Below are 19760 nucleotides of genomic sequence, written 5' to 3'. Positions count from 1 at the left end.
ACAGCTGTGTGCGTTGCGTTGCTGGAGACGCATCCCATTCACTTTACATGGGCTCACGTCATCCGTTGCCGAACTGAATTGTGAGTCCGTTGCGTCGAGTTTCTCGCGTTGAAGTTCAGCTGTTGCTGCACCGACAGGCGGCACCAGCCAATCGACGGACGGCACCAACCAATCAAATTACGGTTATACTTCGTCATTTGCATAGCTACCGTCGGGAACACCCACTGGCATGCGTTGACAGAATGCAACTGTGTGTAGGAGCCGTTACCAAGAAGAAGGTCTTGAGGACAAGGTTCTAAAAAAATTCTTTATTCAAAACATTTTCCATTAGTAGGTACAAAAACAAAAAAGGACAACGTTCATATGCTTTTGCAAATCAAGATAATTTCAGCATGACTTCAAAGGCTGTCAATCAAACGTAGAGAAGGACATCATAAAATGTACCACCTGGTTTTCAGTGTTTAAAAAAAAAAACAAAAACAAATGAGCAGCTATGACTGTGTGGAACAACAGTCCATAGGTTAACCTGCTCCGCATCTCACAAACGTCATCTATACAGCTTAAACAAACGCACATACAAACGGTGGTCCTCTATGAAAACTGATTTTTAGGGTGGGATGGGGGTGGCGGGGGTAGTAGAAGCAGTTGAGTTTGCTCAGTGGCAGCCTCATTAGACGGACCAAAAGACAACACCGTTGAGTTGGTAACACAAGCTTCCCTTTAAGGGTGAACTGTTCACATTTTTGTTTTCTCTGCGTTTAGATGACAATAAGACGAGGGATTTCTGGCTTGGGATCCAACAGAAGTCAATGAGCTTCAGTGCTTGGGTCTATTTCACCAGCCCGATCTTCTTGGCCTCGGTCTCGTAGATCAATAACCGCCACATTTTCACAACAAACACCTCAGCTTCTTCATCGAGCACCTGAGGTGGTTGAACAAAGAGAAGCAGAACATTTGAGAAATTTGTGAGGACAGAACTAAAAACTAGTACCACACTAAAAGACAATCAAAAGAAAAGATACAATGGCAAACATGGCCACATTTTTATTCTTGTAAATGGCCACATATTAAACAAGGAAAATGGACATTCAGAGAGAACATTATAAGCGTCTGCGTGTGTGTATGTCAGCATGCGCTATTGGTTTTCATCTGGAAATACCCACCATGGCAACATCATCCAGGATGCCTTGTGGAGTGCTGTGAGCCATGACCTGTAAATAACAGAATGGGTGGCCGTCAAAAGGAGCTGGACAAGAAAACCAACTCAAGGGACCACACGAGAGACACTTGACCGAACAAAACAGTCTAGCCCTGTTCAGTGCTACACATACACATTTAAACATGATAAACAGATTCATCTACTGCGACGGTTTGATTTGTGGTTGAAGTGTCATTTCAAACACAGCTGCATACCTTTGAGCACACAAAGTCAACAAGCGTAGCCTCCTCCTCGCCAATGTACTCAATGATTTTCTTGTTTATCCATGGCCGAATGCGTCTCTCCATCAAAGACTGAGGAAGAAATAGCATGCATTTTAAATTACTAATTTTGAATAGATATCTAAGCACATATTCAGAATATTTAATCTTCTCCATAGCAATCCATAACCCTCTTGCTAATTTTGGAGGAAATGTGCCGCAACAGTCTGAGAAAATGACTTGTACATTACTCATCAACAAAGAAATTCTGGGTCACAAAGATCCCCGTACTGAGTGATGAATAACACTGCTAGTGTGAAAACACGCCACAAAGCAACTGTGGCTGACTCAATGCCTCCTTATTAATTGCTGTAACAGATTAGACTGTAAAGGCGCCTAGCTTTAGAAATGCAAAGAAATATATTTTCCTAGTACTTTAAAAGGTTTTTTATAGGGTCTTTGATCTTGAGTAAACCTTACTAAAGTTTACATTATCATAGTTTGAGATGTTAGGTTATTCTCAAGAGTAGTTATGGTGCGTTCATGCGCATGGGAAAAACATTTTTCCCAGTGAAAACATCATCCTTCACGTCACTTCATGTGGGACTAAGAGGTCACTTTTTTCATCATGTTGTAGTTCATTTGTAGTCCTTGTGGACTTTCATGTCCAACCATTTTAATGTGAACTTGGGAATTTGCCGTTTGTGTCACTTGAAAGCTGCACATTCTTCTTTCACAAGCGTCTTGCAACATATCTTTAAGCAAATACAGTTGTTTATTTAAGAATAGTAAGTGTATGTTTTAATCTTTGTTGTGGCATCCATGTTTTTCACACAATCCGACGCAAACCACATGAACACTCGCAGTGTGAAAAACAACGTGATCACGAGGGCGGCCCCTGATATTCCCAGGTGGCATGAACGGACCTTTAGAGAGAAAGTAGAACTCACCGTGTCGACGATGGACCAGTCGAGCTCGTAGTTGAAGAGCTCGGGCTTGCCCGTGGGGATCTTCTCGATCAGGCTCTTGATGTGCTTCCGTTTCTCCTCGGTGTTGGCGCCCTTTCCGCTGCCCAGCCCTAGGCCGTCCAGGCCCTGGCTTTTGTCGTCGTCATAGTCGAGCGGCACCAGCTTCCTCTTCTTGGGGCCCTCGTCGGCCTCCTCGTCGTCAAAGCGGTTGAAGACGCTGTCCTGGAGCTTCTTGCGCTTGACCACGTTGGGCTGACTGGGGCTGCTAGTGGCACCTGAGACAGGGAGAGGGAGATTAAGACAGGGAGAGGGAGATTAAGAAAAAGAGGAGGGAGAGAAGAAGATGAAGAAGGCAAGGGAGTTCAATTATGGACTCTTTCAAGAGAGTTCCATTATCAGCATCATAGTTGGCCCCACAAGACTTCCGTTTTAACATTCCATATGTTATCTTAATGCAGAGGAAGTAGATTGGGGCCCAAATAGAACGTTCAAGCATTGTTTTTGTTTTTGTTGTTGAAAGGGTCTATAAGTAATAGGGTAGAGAGAGAAGACAAGAACACCTTCATACAGGGCTTAAAGCAAGGACAATTTCTGTGAAAATATGTTGTCGTCATCCTCCAATAAAAACCCCTTCAGGTGATGTGTAAAAGTGAGGATGTGGAGGTACCTAGTTTGAGGCTGAGGCCGATCTTGGGCCGGTGCTCCTCCTGAGGGGGGCCTTCGGGTGGAGAGTTCTCGTGCGGGATGATGATGCCGCAGGGCGACTCGTCGCCGGGCGTGTTGGGCGTGGCACCCCCGCTGGCTGACGACACTGACGGTGCCGCCGTGATCGGCCGCAGCGTGGGCTTCAGATAGGGCTTGGCCTCAGAGCGGTCATCTCCACCCTCGTCGTCCAGCTCCTCTCCTTCCTCCACGTCGTCGTCATCTGACATGGGCATGGGGACGTCCCCGCCTCCTCTGTGGCGCTCGTGCCGATCATGACGATCTCGTTCTCGTTCCCGTTCCGTGCTCTCGTTCCGTTCCCGTTCGCCCCGATCTGCGTTCAAGCGGTCTCGTTTCGGTCGGTCGTTCCGTTCGCGGTCTCGTTCACGTTCACGTTCACGTTCCCGTTCCCGTTCCCGTGGTGGCTCCTCAACCTCAAGTTTGGGTGGTGGCTGACGCAGACGCTCTGCCTCCTCCTCCATCTTAAGAGTTATGATAAACACAAACATAAACACACAACAAACATGACTAAAAACCCCTATACTCTACATAAAACATTCTATGACCGTTTCTAAAACGGACTTGTGTGTTACATGTACTTGCATTTGAAGAGTTTGGTTCCAAAACACTATATCCTCCATTTCATTCCTGAAATGCTTAATTAAATAACATGACTTATTAATGTTTTCAAAAATGGATTTATAGCATTTTGGAACCAAACTCTTCATTTACATCCAAACATAAGAGACATAGGAAACAGGACAGGTGTAGCGCTGGCATTACAACGAATACAGCTCCTACACTTATTCCCAGAGAGACAAACGCTTAATTACACAGAATCTCACAGACAGGGACATTAACACAAGAAAACATATAAATCATTCAAAATAAATATGATTCATTAATCCTTTCATTCATTAATCATTCATTTCAAACTGATTAATTTCATTCAAAATAACATTTTTACTGATAAGCATGCACATTTTACAAAAATTACTGAATACTAAATAGCTACTAATCACCTCTACAACAGAGAGAGTAAATGCAGGAAAAGGAACAGCATGAAATAGTCAACCAAAGAGAGAGCCACATTATCGGACCAGCACAGGCTGACACGGATGCAGAATCAAAGATCAGAAATAATTTAAGACGGAAATCATGTAATGCATCCATAATTTGAGTAAAATCAAAGACCACTCATGCACAGACAATCAAACGAGGTAAGTGTCACAGAATAAAACTGCAGAGAATGAGTGACTGAAACAGAGCCATGTTATGAGGCCATGCAGCCCATAGACCGTATACATAATTATACAATCTTGCATCAGGAGTGCAATGCATACAGGCTGCTGCTTGATCATCCATCCATGTGAAAAAATATGCCCTCTCCATCTTGCACCCACACACACGAACACAGCCATGCTCACTCGTTGGCTCACCCTGCGCAGTTCGGCGTCGGGGTCTGGATGGCCCTCTGCCAGCAGTCTCTGTCGGATCTCCTCCAGCTCCTCCTTCTCCCTTTTCCTGTCTCGCTCGTCCAATTCCACCTCCTTCTCGCGGTCACGCAGACGCTTCTGCAGCGCACTGCCCCTGTAGGTCACAAGCGGAATTGCACTGTTTTTAAGGACGGTTCGTTCTGGAGCACCACACTGCTGCAGTGTACTGCCCCCAGAGGGTAAAACAGGATACAACACCAAGTTACAAAGAGGTGCTGAGGCTGAGGCTTTGGTGATGCGCTGCCCCTAGTGGTCAGCAACTCAATAACACTATCTACAATGCACCCTAGTGGTAAAAACAGACTCTTTCTGAAGCCAAATGGCTTCCAGTCATGCTGTAAAAAAAAAAACCTTCCAATCATCCAGTGGTAATGAAAGATTTGTGCCTCACACATTCTCTCTGTAGTATCACAGCAGTAAAAACTCAACTCATCTATTCATTTGTTTTCATTTATTTTTCCAACCAGGCAGTGTCTCAAAATCTGATTTCTATTCTGAGCACACATAGTCAAGGTCCAACACGCTAAAGAGAGAACACGTTGCTTTTCGCCTGACTAATACACTTGTCCTTCACCCCAACCAACACTCTGCTCCAACCCAATAACCATTTTGCAATCAGGGAAAGATGTCACATCTATTGCAGCACACCCTCCACATCCTTGCATGAGGCACCGACTCTCCGTAGCAGAGTGAACAAGAGAGTCAACGGAACAGAACTTAAAGAAAGAAATACCAACATGACCTCGGTGGTAGACACGGCTATACTCGCAGTTTATAAATGGTCAGGACTAGTGGGAACCAGTTAATCCGAAGTTTCCTCTAGCCTAGTCTTTGTTGCCTTTATGATTTCCTTTAAAAAAAAAAGCTCTCCTTTTTTATATCAAAAAGGAGATCAATTATCAACAAATGACAAGGCAGCTGGAACCTGCCATTCTTTCTCTCGGGCCCTATCCAGATCAGTCAAACGCGGCATGCCGATTCTTGGAGTAGACACTTACTGACTGTAGCTGTACTTACAGTAGTAGGGCCCATGATCACAGGTGCTGCCAATCAGGTACCTATCAGGCACCTGATTGGCAGCATCTGGGGATACCAGAAGCTTAAAAACAAGTGTCAATAGAAACAGCAAAATAACCTGTTTGGCAATGGCAGAGAAGATTTTACAAATTTTTCATGGGCGCAACCCACATACTCACCGCTGCTGCTCATCCCATTTAATGCATGTTCCTTACAAATGGGGCACCACTAAACAGGCTTTCCAATGGTATAAGATTTATTGCCAAAAAGCATTGTTACCACAGAGAAATAACGTACCAAACACAAATTTCCTTTAAGTTTATTACCACATGAATCAATCAATACAATATCAGTTCAACTTCATTTGACTGATGCCTGATAAAAGCCTTCATGATGAATCATGTTGTCTACAAGGCTTGTACAAGGCTTGTAAGGCTTGTAGTGTGATGTTTTTGTATGGGAAAGAGACAACTCTGTGTCGGCTTACCTGAAGTACTTGGGGTCATCTCGCTCATCATCATAGTCCTCTAGGAATTCCTTCAACCGCTTGCCTTCTTTAGCCTATAACACACATTCAGTTCAGGTGAGGAAACCATGAAGACCTGCATCTTTTAGCGCTGCACGATACACGAATACTAGAAAGGTCTAGCGCAACCCTGAAATAATGAAAAAAATACACCGATACTCTACTTCGTTTGTACTAACACTTTAAGAAAGGTTTCAATAAAAGTATCTATCATTATTTTAAAAAAAAGATTTCTTTATTGTGTTGTATTTGTTTTACTTCTATTATTGATATTTCAGGAATTTGCCGTGGTATCGCTTCAGTATTGGTATCGCAATATTTAGGCATGGTATTGTATTAAAGATGGGATTTTGGTAATCATCATGATATACGCAGTTGTTAATGCTGTGATGAGCCATGTGCTCAGTCTGCACCATGGTTTCGTTTCACAGAATCTTATGAGGTGTCTTATTGAAATTCTTTACACATCCATACTGCACGTGGTTTAGGAACGGCACAGTTTCCTGTTTCAAGCAAACTCCAAGCTGTGATTGGCTGGACCGACTCACCATTTCCCTGCGGCGTTCCTCCTCCCTCTCCACCTCCTTGGCGTGATCGCGGGCCTTCTTCCGCTCCCTGATCTCCCAGTTCTTCAGCCGCTGTTAGGACAAAGGGGGTAGACAGGTCAGACAGGTCATACCAGGAAAAGGCACTCACAGAGCACTCAATCAATCTGTGTGTGTACGTATGTGTCTGAATGCATGTGTATATGTGTGACTGTTAAGTACTGTTTTGTATGTGCGTGTGTGCAAGTGATTGAGTGAGTTCATCTTTGGGTGGGTACCTCCTGATAGGCGGCCTCCTTCTCCCGGAGCTTCCTCTCCAGCTTGCGGCGCTCGTACGCCTCTTCTTCATCCTCCTTGGGGTCTCGCTTCTTCTCCCGGTCGCGGTCGCGGCTCTGTTCTCTGGAAGAGCAAAACAAACATAACAAAACATGAGACCTCCCAATGGCAACACCCCGCACCCTCTAATGCCCTGCTCATAGGCTCCGTAAGCACCCCGCACCTTCTAATGCCCTGCTCATAGGCTCCGTAAGCACCCCGTACCCTCCAATGCCCTGCTCATAGGCTCCGTAAGAACCCCGCGACCTTCTAATGCCCTGCTCATAGGCTCCGTAAGAACCCCCAGAGACCTTCTAATGCCCTGCTCATAGGCTCGTGAAGCACCCCGCACCCTCAATGCCCTGCTCATAGGCTCCGTAAGAACCCCGCACCTTCTAATGCCCTGCTCATAGGCTCCGTAAGAACCCCGCACCTTCTAATGCCCTGCTCATAGGCTCCGTAAGCACCCCGTACCCTCCAATGCCCTGCTCATAGGCTCCGTAAGAACCCCGCACCTTCTAATGCCCTGCTCATAGGCTCCGTAAGAACCCCGCACCTTCTAATGCCCTGCTCATAGGCTCCGTAAGAACCCCGTACCCTCTAATGCCCTGCTCATAGGCTTTAGTATTCTGATATAGCTTCTGGGCCCGTATTCACAAAGAATTTTAAGGCGGTACTTGTGTAGCGCACACATTCTCACCAGCAAAGACCTGTCACAGGCCACTCATCGTCATAGGGGAGGTTTTTGGCATCATTCCCGCGTTATAATCATCAGCCAATCAAGGTGGTCACTTCAATCAAGCTCGTGCATGAGTAATAACGTCAACCATAGCAACAAAGACTCACTCTTAGTTTAAGAGTTGTCATTTTTCCTTACTAAGAGTAGGTCTGAAAGGCTCTGTCAATAACTTAAGAGAAAACTCCTAGCTAAAATCTTTTAGGGCGATTTAGGAGTACTCCTAGTGGTAATATAAAATGCTTTGTAAATACGGGCCCTGATCAGTAGACTGCCGTTTTTGATCCTGAATTCATGCAAAAATGACTCACTCACCTGGAATGACTGCGGTCGAGGCTCCGGTCACGGCTCCTCTCCTTGTCCCAGTCGCGTTCCCTCTCACGTTCTCGCTCCCGATCACGGTCTCTGTCGCGGTCGCGCTCTTTGTCTCTGTCGCGCTCCCTCTCTCTCTCCCGGTCTCTCTCGCGCTCTCTCGCAGTCTCCCTCTCCCTCTCCCGCTCGCGCTCTCTCTCCTTCTCGCGCTCCCAGCGCTCGCGTTCCCGCTCCCGCTCCTTCTCCCGTTCCCTCCGATCGCGCTCCAGCTCCTGCCGCTCCTTCTCCCGCTTGCCTTTCTCCTCCTCGAGTTTCTGCGGAGAGAGGGACCAGGGCTTAGCAAGGGCTCTCGGAAGAGGGCAGTGAAGGGGGTGCACAAGACAATGGTGCAAAATCACAGGGATGCAGGGGAGGGAAGCGGTTTCCAGACTTGGGGTTTCTACATGATGGGGGAGATTTATCATCAGTTTAAGACTACAAGCCTACACAAAATGAGCTTCTACAGGAAATTATCTTCAGTGCAGAATATATTCAACTCAGATGTACGGTAGCACATGTTTACTGTGCACAAAGTCTACTTAACTCCTGCCGCAACACTGACTTAAGAGAAATACTAAACTGAAACTAATGTCTGATACTGTATTTTTTGTTTATTTGGTGCATAAATCAGATTTGTATGCTTGATCAAACTCTACATTTCAACATACAAGATCTACATTTTCCATGCACTGTCTCCAATGGAATTCTACAGATGCCCCATTGGCTTCAACTAATATTCTGGAAACCACTTCCATGACCTATGATCCATATATCAAACAGGTCAAGCATTCAAACTTCTGGTAAAGACGCTGCAATTTCAAAGATAACTTCATTTTTTCCACAAAGTCAAAATAGGAAAAAAAGAACTAATAAAAAAAAAACAAGGGAAAAAACCTGTCATTACAGTAGCAAGAGCGTCAATCCGTGTGAAACTAGTTGGTGACTTACAGATGTTGAACTACGGCTTTCTGTGCCTCGCTGTAGCCCTACAAGCCTACGAGTTAGGCCTGGGAGGAAAAGCAGGTCAAACGGTTCACAGAGAATAATAAATATGGAGCTTTTTGAAAGTGATGTGATGCTTTGGTGCTGCTTTTTTTGATGTTCAAAGGAAAAGCAAAAAAAAAGTCAAGACATCCTAAAATCAAACCTAAAGCTTATGGCATATCATCAGTTCATTTCAAACATTACAAAACCGGCAATGTAATAACAGCACAATTCATTATTTTGGGAGACCATGGGGAGGGTGTGAAAAGAAAGGGACAGCAATAAATGAAATGGTAGAGACTGTCTTACCCCACTGTTGTCTTCGGTGTTCTGTCCAAGCGACTGAGTTTCTCAGTAAAGAATGAGTGTATGGTCTTTCAGCCTGTACCACTCTCATTGTTAGGCACAATCTCGCAGTCTCAAAGGCCCATACTGAAGTCCCTCTGGACACTGTCAGAACCATGTGATTTTAACACTGTGACTGGGACCTAATCTGGCTTTAAAAAGTGTGGGAGTACAAACGCTTCCTTGACAAATTGCCAATGCTTGTGAAAATGCCTTTGCAACTGAAGACAAATGCTTCACAGTTTTTCCCTTGCAGAAATTTCCTTTTTGTGCCAAACATGAGAAGTGCATAACTTTGGGAGTGATACAGCTGGAAGAAGTTGGGGTGACGGAAAGAAACAGGACGAAAAGAAAAAGGGGAGAAAACGTACGCAGATACAGAAAAGATTTTGAGGAAATGATGCGTGTATGCAGCTGTACTTCAACTAGACATTGGCTAAAGTGACTGCTGGTTCATTTGTTTCTGTGCTAGAAGGATCTTTATTTTAAGACTTACCTCTCTGGTTGACAATGGACTGTAAGAGTAAAAAGATAAGGAATTTTGACACGACCACTCCAATTTTCTATAATGTTTATGGTACAAACATATCACAGATGTAGAATTAAAAGTAACCTTAGTGTTACATCTGATCTCAAATCAGCCCCTTTCAAGCTACCTGTATTGGCTAGAATAAACAACCATTTGAAAGATAAGTGGCTTTGCTGGTTCTTTTTGTTGCAAAAATTGCAATAAACAAGAAAGGCTCCCGGAAGACCTCCACCAAGGCCAATTGCAACATCTTGTAATGTAAGCGAAATTGAAATAAAATTTGTGGATCTATCCCATGATTCAGACTCAGTCCAAAATTAAACAGGTTTAATTTTTGGGTTATTCGTTGAGCCATGCTACACTGTTCCACTACGTTTCATGAAAACTTGGTTGGTACTTTTTGCATACTCCTGCTAACAGACAAACAGACAATCTGCACCCAAAACAGAACCTGAGTTAGCGGAGGTAACGATCATTCCATGTGCAGGCCAACGTAACTTTGCTGGATCCAGTGCTTATTTTGATGGCCATGTTTACTGCCGATTTCTAGGTTTACAAACAGCTCTAGTAACACAAGAACACTGAATAGCTCCCGTTATCAAATGTATTGTATTGTAGCTGTAGCTCAAGGAGGTACGGATTGTTAGGACTAAAGGGGGAACATCCTAATGTCATGGACATTCTTAACGTCACCTTGCCATGTCACATTGTGTAAACATGTTGCCAAATTTGTCTAAAAATTATAGTTCTCTGAATACTAATGTTCCGTACATCTACATTTCATTTTATGATCTGTAAAGTTCTGGCAGGTACTGCAGCCTTCCCAATAAACTTCCTTGTATCCTTGTATCCTTGTATAATAAAGAGCCTCAGCTTTGCCATCAGCCTCATCCAACACAAGCAGTTTTGCTGATTGCTTTATTCCCATATGGGAACCATAAAGATGTAATGATCACCTCCTCTGGCATCACAAACAAACTAATAACCTTTTTCTGCCGCAGCCCTCTGAGAGCTACATTATCATTACATTTTGAAACAGGGTTTTACTGCAGTTTACCATTTGAAAAGGAGAGCAGTCTCATCCCCTGTGGCTACATTCATTATGGACCCTTTCAAGAGAGTTCCATTATCAGCATCATAGTTGGCCCCACAAGACTTCCTTTTTAACATTCCATATGTTATCTTAAAGTAGAGGAAGTAGATTGGGGCCCAAATAGAACGTTCAAGCATTGTTTTTGTTTTTATTGATGAAAGGGTCTATAAGGACCTGAGAAAATGTGCATTTAAATGGCACCCACAATTCAATTCCTCTCATTGTGAAACCTGTGGCAAAAAAAATCGTCTCCTCTGCGGAAATGTCATTGCTAAACGTCTTGGGAGTGCCACAGCCTGCCTACAAGTATTTGATGATGGACACTCAAGTGAAATCAATCTCATCACTTCCAGTAAAAGAAGATGGAGATGATTAGACTGCAAGTGCAAACAGAGAGACGGAGAGGAGTGAGTATGAAAATATGGATACAGCTATGCATCCATGTATATGTAAATGCATACGCAGGTAATGTATGTAATGTATGTGTGTACCTATTACATAGGTAAGGCATGTATACGTGGGTCAAATGAGATTGAGAGAGGTAAGTGGAGAGGGTGAAAGTGTACCAACACACACACACACACACACACACACACACACAGGCTGTCTCTCACCTGGCTAGTCTTCAGGTCTTCAACGTGCTGTGGGTGGGGGGCGCCCCCTGCTTTTTAATGCGGACCTTTTGGCCCAAATCATTGTTGGGTTACCATGTCTCTCTTAGTGTCATCAATATACACCACTTTTACATCAACATCGTCAACACAGTGGAGGACTCGCCCAGGTTCACAGACTTTCCCCCCGGCGACAGGAACCAAAGATGATGAGTAAGTACAAGCATCCTGGAAGCTCCCTTAGACCTTAAGCAGGTCTTAACAGCAGGTGCCATCTTGAAAGTATGGGCACGTCTGAAGATTCTACAGATTGGAAAACCTTCTGAGGATCTTTAAACTGGGAGTAGTTCACACTCTGCCCCACGGATGTTCAGTTCACCTATTCTTAGAACTAAGAACATTCTAGAATGAAAGCTGAGAGTGGTTCTCCCACTCTACCCCAATGATAAAGTTGGCCTGGAGGGCTGGCTCAGTTGCCCCCGAGCAAGTCCTCAAGGAGGGGACGCCCAGTCAATGTAGAGAAGAAAAGGAAGCTCATACTTACATCCTATCCTTGCAACTTTTTCCAAAGCTCTGAGATTCATCTTGCTTTAGTCACCATATGATCTCTATCATAATGGTGGGGTTCAATCAATAGATTAGCTTCCAGGGAAGGTTACATTTACGTCCATGCATTTTCTTTTTTGGCTTTTTTTTTTCTGTCTGTATGCATGTGCGTGTGGATGTGTGAGTGTGTGTATGGTTTTGGGTGTCTTCTATGACTAGATGATGCTGATTCCATTTCTATTGAGTGCTAATAAATCTTTTTTTGCTTCTTCTGTCCAATCAGTACAACTAAATGGCAGATTTAAACTCTATTTCGTTTAATTTAATCTCGTAAAGGTTGTGGAACAGCATCTTCAAAGCAAGCACTAATGTGAATGCAGTTTTGTAGTCTAGTCCAAGATAATATGGTAGTCAGTTTGGGGCTATTTTGCTTATGCTGATAATCTAATGTAGTGCACAACGACTTTTAAAATGCAGCACAGAATGGCTGGTAGAGACGGTTACCTTGTGTGTGTCGCGGAATTTGTTTATCTCCCTGGAAATCAGGTCTCTCTTATCTTCCTCGATGTCAATGGTATTGATGTCCTCCTGATGATAGACAGAATGCCAGCATTAATTTACAGTCATTTGGCTACCACATCAGTATCTACTTTCAATTTAGTCACATCCAGTTCAGTCCCATACAGATTGTCATTAATTACATATCTATTTGCCTCTATAGGACACAATTAGCCAGATAAACTCATCCCTTTTGTAAAAATGGAATCGGTTTGACTGACCGCTTGGATGAACCGAATCAATGAAAACAACAAAATGGACTAACAAACTAAACATTGGACTTGCTGGACACACAGTCAAGAGCATAGAAAAACACCTAAACGTCACTGCGTTCTGCTCGTTATCCTACACATATAATCTAAAAAACTGAGACATGACATGATGGCCTCTAAGTAACGATGGTCACTTACTTCTTCCTTCTTCTCCTTCTTTTTCTTGCGCCGAAGAGACTCTTCATCTTGTGACGGGGCATTGAGGTCTTTGGCGTACTCCCGAATGAGGCCATCAATGGCTACCTTGACGATCTGATCCCTTCGCTTGGTTTCCTCGTCCAGTACCTCCTCTTCATCGTCTCCTGTGTCGCCAGTCTTAGCCGTCTGCAGGTATCATTCATTTCATTCATACTATTTTACGATACCTACAACTAGACACTTCATTACAACTAGTTTGCAGAGCTATAGAGCTCAAATCTACAAATCAATAGCTTGATTGTAGCCAGTGAGAGCCAAAAGGTGAACACTGCAAAAACTGCTTATCTAACCACGTGTTATTAATCTTATATTAAGATCAAACATCTAGTTGGTATTGCTTTTAATATAAAGAGACTTACCTAGCGCTTTCTCAGTAAGATAATTTTGACTTAATCTAATGGGCAGCCGGTCTTATTTAAAGATGTCTTATTAAAACAAATGTGCTTAATGCACAGCGGCCAAATTTGCTTGTTTTAAGTACAACTATGCTCAGATGTCATAATTTCTCTTATATGTGGAGGGCCATTTTTGCAGTGAATTCAGTCCATATAGCCAACTCAGCACCTTTAGTCATGTCTGGGAGTATTTAACAACCATTCGTCTCCACTTGATTCTGTTATACATAGCATTTTCATGTTTTGACTTTTTAGATCTTCAGAAGGTCCAAGATGCTGGTTTCAGTCAATCTACGTTACTCACCCCATTGGTACTCTTCTTCTTGGCCTTAAACTCGTCCAGCTGAGCTTTGGTCTTGGCGTCCACCTTTACCAGCAACTTCTTGTCTCCAATCTGCAGGTCATGCAGGAGTCGTAGGGCCCTGAGTGTGGACTCAGGCTCCTTATACTCACAGAAGCCAAAAGCTGTAGAAAAAAAGTAGAAAAGTCAACAATTGTGATAATCGCTGTAGTCATTATTACACTGCTGCAAATGTATTTTATTGTGGTTTGCAGTTAGCATGTGATTGAAATCAGCCATTTTATTTGCAGCTTTTTGCGTGTGGGAGTGTAACATGCATGTGATTGTTTGTAGACTTAAAATATGCTAGTCTGATGTAATGTAACATGAAGTATGAATGAAAGTTGGACAAAAGGTGAAGCAAATAACTCAATACTGTGGTAAAAAGAGCATTTAAATGTGTCAGACTTAAGCTAATGTGGTATTAAAACAGGGATAAAAGTGGGCCCTGTGTTTATATTTATATTTTACAGTAATTTTAAGGATGTAATAATCCACTCAAATGTGGTCACAACTTAATGACAATGGGAAATTAAGGGCCCAAGGCCAGACTGGTTTAACACTGCAACATGACTGGGTTAAAACATAACTTCCATCGCTGTTGTAACATATAAACCCCCTGTACTCAGACACCAGCCTTATTAATGTTATCGTTCCATTCATACAAGAGGATGAAATGTTTGTTTTTCTTGTGCGTAATGTCTGAACCCACAGATCACAGACCCAGAGATCTTTTCTAAATATGTTTTTGTGACATTTTAAGTGATTGTTTTTTGCCTAAAAAATAAAGCCAAGACACGTCTGTGAATGTAAGGATTTTAACCGCATGCTGTAATCTGTAATTCAACACTCCCTGCAATTCTTCTGCACCTTCTGTGATGGTTGCTCTGATACAAGGAGCAGTGGGAATGAAGAACGGCAGCCTTTAAATTCGATATACTTCTCATCAATGGAAACTGACAGAGGTCTCTGGTTTGCTGTTCTTACCTTGAAGTTTCCCAGAGGCTCCTTGTACCCGTTTCCAGCTGAGGACCAGGCCACATTTCTGGAGGGGTGGAGAGGGAAAAGGGTGAGACCTTACATGCACTTGATCTTCCCATATGTCAAATCTATTTACATGCACTTGATCTTCCCATATGTCAAATCTATTTACATGCACTTGATCTTCCCATATGTCAAATCTATTTACATGTACTTGATGCTTACGGTGAAAAGTTATATATTGTATGGCACACAGTGTCTATGTAGCAATGACATAATTAATTTCACAATAATTTGCTTTGTGGTGTACATATAACTTAAACCAGCATTATGGCACATGCAATACCATACACGGCGCAATGCATGAATTACCATTACACTGCTTTGAATTTATTTGGTTGATATTGGTTGACTGATATTTAGCAGACGCTTCTATCTAAAGCGACACAGACTCACAGCGGCGGAAATCAAACCAGGGTCGACCGAATGTCAGCCAGTGACGTTACTACTGCTTCACCATGTCTGCATTTATTTAAAAGGACTAAAAGCACTGATTGAGTGACTCACTGAGAGGAGCTGTCGGATGAGCATATCGGAGGCCCTCTCCGAGATGTTACCCACAAACACAGTGGTGGTGGGGCCGCCCATCTCCTCTGGCTCTTTTGGGCGCGGCAAGGGCAGGTCCTTCTTGGGAACAGGAGGCTTACTGACCACAGAAACCGAGGTGGGCACCAGCACCTGTTTAGTAAGTAAGTATTTATTTGTACAGCACATTCTAGAGCAATGGTCACTCAAAGTGCTTCACACAGACATATAGACGGCAACATAAACATAAACACTCAATATTAAGTCCACGGGCACTGGGCAGTAATGATTCTCCTGGCGTGAAAAACAGCCAAAATGGTGCTCTTGAACATGCCCAAGAATTACAACTAGCAGTTATCAAAACACTAATTTTGTTTAGGACTGTAGGGTTTTATTGTAGGGAATCTTTTCAAGGCTGATTATTACTGTATGTTGTACTCTTCTAGTCCTTCCATACAAGTATGTAGAGTGTGGGTATGGGTAGAGTGCTAGCATCCCTGGGACATTGCATGACTCAGCACAGTTTTCTTTTCCACTGTTCAAGTTCTAGCATACATGTTAGCAAATTTAAATTTGCTCTGCAGGTCTGTCTGGAAAGAATTCCATCAACATCTGTTTCTGAATCACCAAAAACCCAGGAACGTGTACTTTGGAATTGAGTAAACTGCCACCTTTAAACCTTTGTTTACTAGAAAGATGTGTTTGCTGCACTTCCAACATGATTTGGAGTTAAATGCACCAACTTAAGTTTAATTTCACTGCTGATTACGCTTGTGGAAGTCGTAAATCATATCAGCTCCACTATCTACTTTGAATTATCACTGGGAATCCCCCAAAATAAGCCACTCTCTTCAATGGCAGGAAACTTACTGTAGGGGTTTGTGTCATGATGCCCATGTGCACCGGTATCATTGGGGTCACTGCAAAACAAGATCATGGCAGAAGGTGAAAACCATCATCGTTCAAGTGTCAAACCTTATCTACCTTATTTAACCTTATCTGCAGGTTGACGGCAAGGCAATATGATTCTTGAAAATGTAAGAAAGGAGAAAAGGGGAGAGTTACAAGTTTAAAGGCAAAGGAACAGAGGCAGGAGCTGCAGAACACTAAGGTTTGAAATTAGAGGTAGACACATTGACTAATGCAATGCATCATGCATGGAACAGAGAACTCTACACATAAAATACTGTGGTATCACACTGGAATGGCAATAGTCTATACTATAGCAATTGTCTTCATTTATGGGAAAATAAAAACACCCATTCATTGAAACATTCTGTTTACTTAAACTAGACGGCAACTTACTGCTTGTAATTGAAACTTGACAAACCATTTGTTTTACTGTATGCAAAAAGCCTCTGTGTGTGAAAGGTGTGATAGTGGGTGCTGGACAATACAAAGACTCACAAAGGTGCAAAACCTCTCTAAATCAAGCCTTACCAGGGGGCCCAGCTGGAGGGAACCCTGCAAACTGTGGCGGTGGGATGCCAGGGGGCAGAGGGGGAATGCCGATCTGGGGCCGATTGAGGTGTGGGGGGAAGGACATGTTGGAAGGAAGGTCCACACCTGACAGACAAATATAATACCGCACATAAGCCAACAGGTCAACACACAAACATTCAAATACTCTTCTCTTCTTCATCCCCACATCAAAATCATGCCCCCCATTCTCACTTATTGTTCTCCTGTTGCTAGTACACTGTCGCATTTATGACTTGTCTTACTCTTGTATGAAAGGCGCTATATAAATAAAATCTGACTGATTGCTTTATTGAATATCATCACAGCCTTGTATCAACAGATGAAAGCAAGACAAACATCTCTGCAGAGCTAAGTCTAAATGATAATCATAAAATGAAGCTATTTAGATCTGAAGAAAATGTGTGTTAACCTTTAAGACCCGTCAGACGTACTTACATGGTAAACAAATACCAGTTACCTGACATTTCTGTCAAAGAGTAGCCTACATGATCATGTTTGTATACTATTAGGACAACAGTGTTTAAAAACAGTGTTTGTAAATAAGCATGTATTTAATACATGCTTATTTACACAATTATCTTAAGCTTACGGCACAGTTCCACCGACATCATACAAGAGGCTAAACGATAACAAAGCTCAGTATAATAGTCATATTTATTTCGCTGTGTGAAAGGTTGTGGCCTAAGCGATGTGTGATCCAATGTCAACATTTATTTGTTAATCATTAAATATTGGTAAAAAATAATTAAACCCCAACGTAACTGTGACCAAATCTAGGTTTTCTAAATATATGTTGCTAATACACAGTGAGTAACGTTAACGCACGTTTCTAATGGCTTCTTCGGTTTTAAAACTAGCATTTAAGTTAATAGCTCAGGTTAGACTTTTGCACACAAAGGTTACGCATGGATTCCGATAGTCAATCTTCACTCTATCTGTTAACTTTTTAATATATCTGTACATCATATAAATTGCGCTCACATCTGAAAACGACATTAGGTTTGCGGAGTGCAACTTATGCGACCACCCGCAGGACACTTTGCGTGGGCTCACATGACCCATTAACTAGCTATCGCTAGGTAGTTACCGAAGCCCTAAGGACACATGCTTTGCTAAACTAGCTAGCTATCAATGCCGAATTAGCCAGCATGCTACATGGGTTATTTAACAGGGTGTAACTAGTTATCTAGACAATCAATGTATGAAAATGAACCACCCGACGAGTGATGTTCTACATTAGAACAGCAAAATCTGTTTTAGAACAACAGAAGAAGTAAAGTTATTTCATCTGGACTACTCCAAAAGTAGCTAGCATAGCTAATGGGCTTATTAGCTCTGACGTTTCCTGGTTGTTCTCTGTTAGCTCTAGTGCTACAACTAGCTCCCACCTGATAGCTAACGTTAGCTATGAGACATATTGTTTGTGTAGTAAACCTGGGTTAGCTATGTAAGCAGTTACTCGGTGATTACAAACCAACATCTTAAACAATAACAAAAACATAGCAGAAATGAAAACTTACCCAGACCAGATGAAAATATATTTTTGTCACAGTTATTACGAAATTGCGTTACCGGATATTGCCAGCTTGACTCTAGCAGGACATTTGTCACGTGACTAGCGCAATGCAATGTGGGAAAGTTACAATAAAATGACTTTGCATTCGATTCAACCAGACGGGCTCAACCCCTTTTGCTGATTCAACCACACATCAAAGTCGTTCTGTACTTGACGCAAATCATTTTAATTTAAAGGGCTGACAGCAATTTTGGGAGAAAAGGTGTGAACAGAGATGTGACAACGGTCGTTCTATTTGGGCAGAATTTAAAGAGTGACCATAAAGAGTTTTTTTTTTTTTTAATTGCTAATAATTTCACTTGAAAGTTCGTATGTTTCCATACATCCCACTATTATGTAACCTTAACATTAACAGAACGCGCCAGAACAATTATCAACGTTATCAACACGTTCACTTCTCTTTCTAGTGTCCAATACTGCAAATGTAGCTAAAATGTACAAATTTCGTGACTCCTTTGCATGTCCCCGCAAATCATGCACTTCTTGGGCACATGCTAGTTCTTCAAAGTGCGTGATCGTTGTTTATTTGAACGACCTGGAGGCATGCCGTTCTCAAAAAGCTAACGTTAAAGAGTTACCATGGCAATCAACGTTCGCGCGGAGTTCCTGCTGTAACTTTTACCGGCGAAGCATCTGTTGCCGCGAAAACTGCATTTGACAGACATGTGGCGTCACCGCCATGGGCGGGGTTTCGATGGAAAGTGCTGGAAAAAATCAAAGCACACCCGCTCTAACTGGATGATAATCTTCCGAGAGATGGAAAAGTTCCTTTCCTAAATGAAGTTAGTGATGATTCTAAATCGTTTTCCTCGTTTTAATTGTTTACACAATGCGTTATGGTTCCACGTGTATACACATAAAATAAAAGATTTCCAAAATACTCGATATAAAGATCACTCTTTCCCTAATCAAACGCTTGACATGTACATATTGTAACGTTCATCCATTAGTTCAGTTTAGAGATGCAATAAGCAATCACAATATTTGAGATAATTTGACAAATACATTTCCATTGTCAAGCTTATAGCGTCCATTTATCATACATTTTCAAATGTGAGTCATAACTGCACAAAAGTCATTTGAGACTACCCTTAAGGAAGTACATATAATGAAAACAGTTGATATAACATAGTGTAGTTATAAACGCAAAATAGTTTGTGTAGTACGTTTATTTGTTTTTGTTTGAGAGT

At 42.5% G+C, this 19760-nt stretch overlaps 1 protein-coding gene across 2 annotated transcripts; it reads right to left on the bottom strand.

Moving 5' to 3' along the window:
* Window positions 1-293: 293 nt before the first annotated feature.
* On the bottom strand, window positions 294-18641 carry rbm25b (RNA binding motif protein 25b). Of its 2 annotated transcripts, none has more exons than XM_048250133.1 (18): window positions 18515-18641; window positions 16953-17078; window positions 16383-16432; window positions 15495-15665; window positions 14934-14991; window positions 13911-14071; window positions 13152-13337; window positions 12688-12771; window positions 8040-8350; window positions 6952-7072; window positions 6677-6766; window positions 6090-6163; window positions 4529-4679; window positions 3055-3571; window positions 2370-2662; window positions 1414-1512; window positions 1164-1211; window positions 294-922 (listed from the first exon to the last, which is right to left on the bottom strand). In XM_048250133.1, the coding sequence occupies exons 2-18, from the start codon at window positions 17056-17058 to the stop codon at window positions 830-832; spliced, it is 2613 nt and encodes an 870-aa protein (XP_048106090.1). In that variant the 5' UTR covers window positions 17059-17078; window positions 18515-18641; the 3' UTR covers window positions 294-829. The 2 variants fall into 2 exon arrangements, with proteins under 2 accessions (XP_048106090.1, XP_048106092.1); XM_048250135.1 differs by lacking the exon at window positions 18515-18641 and adding an exon at window positions 17976-17994.
* Window positions 18642-19760: the final 1119 nt, after the last annotated feature.

The sequence above is a fragment of the Alosa alosa genome, chromosome 8 (assembly GCF_017589495.1).
Source record: "Alosa alosa isolate M-15738 ecotype Scorff River chromosome 8, AALO_Geno_1.1, whole genome shotgun sequence".
NCBI lineage: Eukaryota > Metazoa > Chordata > Actinopteri > Clupeiformes > Clupeidae > Alosa > Alosa alosa.
This window is presented reverse-complemented; position numbering and strand designations above follow the sequence as displayed.

Bases quoted from the DNA above. Each gene is read 5' to 3' on its own strand.
- rbm25b (XM_048250133.1), bottom strand. From the start codon at position 17,058: ATGTCCTTCCCCCCACACCTCAATCGGCCCCAGATCGGCATTCCCCCT. The intron at 15,666-16,382 runs GTAAGTTTCCTG...CTTACTAAACAG, and splicing joins TCATGACACAAACCCCTACA to GTGCTGGTGCCCACCTCGGT. The intron at 1,513-2,369 runs GTGAGTTCTACT...TTTCTTCCTCAG, and splicing joins ACTGGTCCATCGTCGACACG to TCTTTGATGGAGAGACGCAT.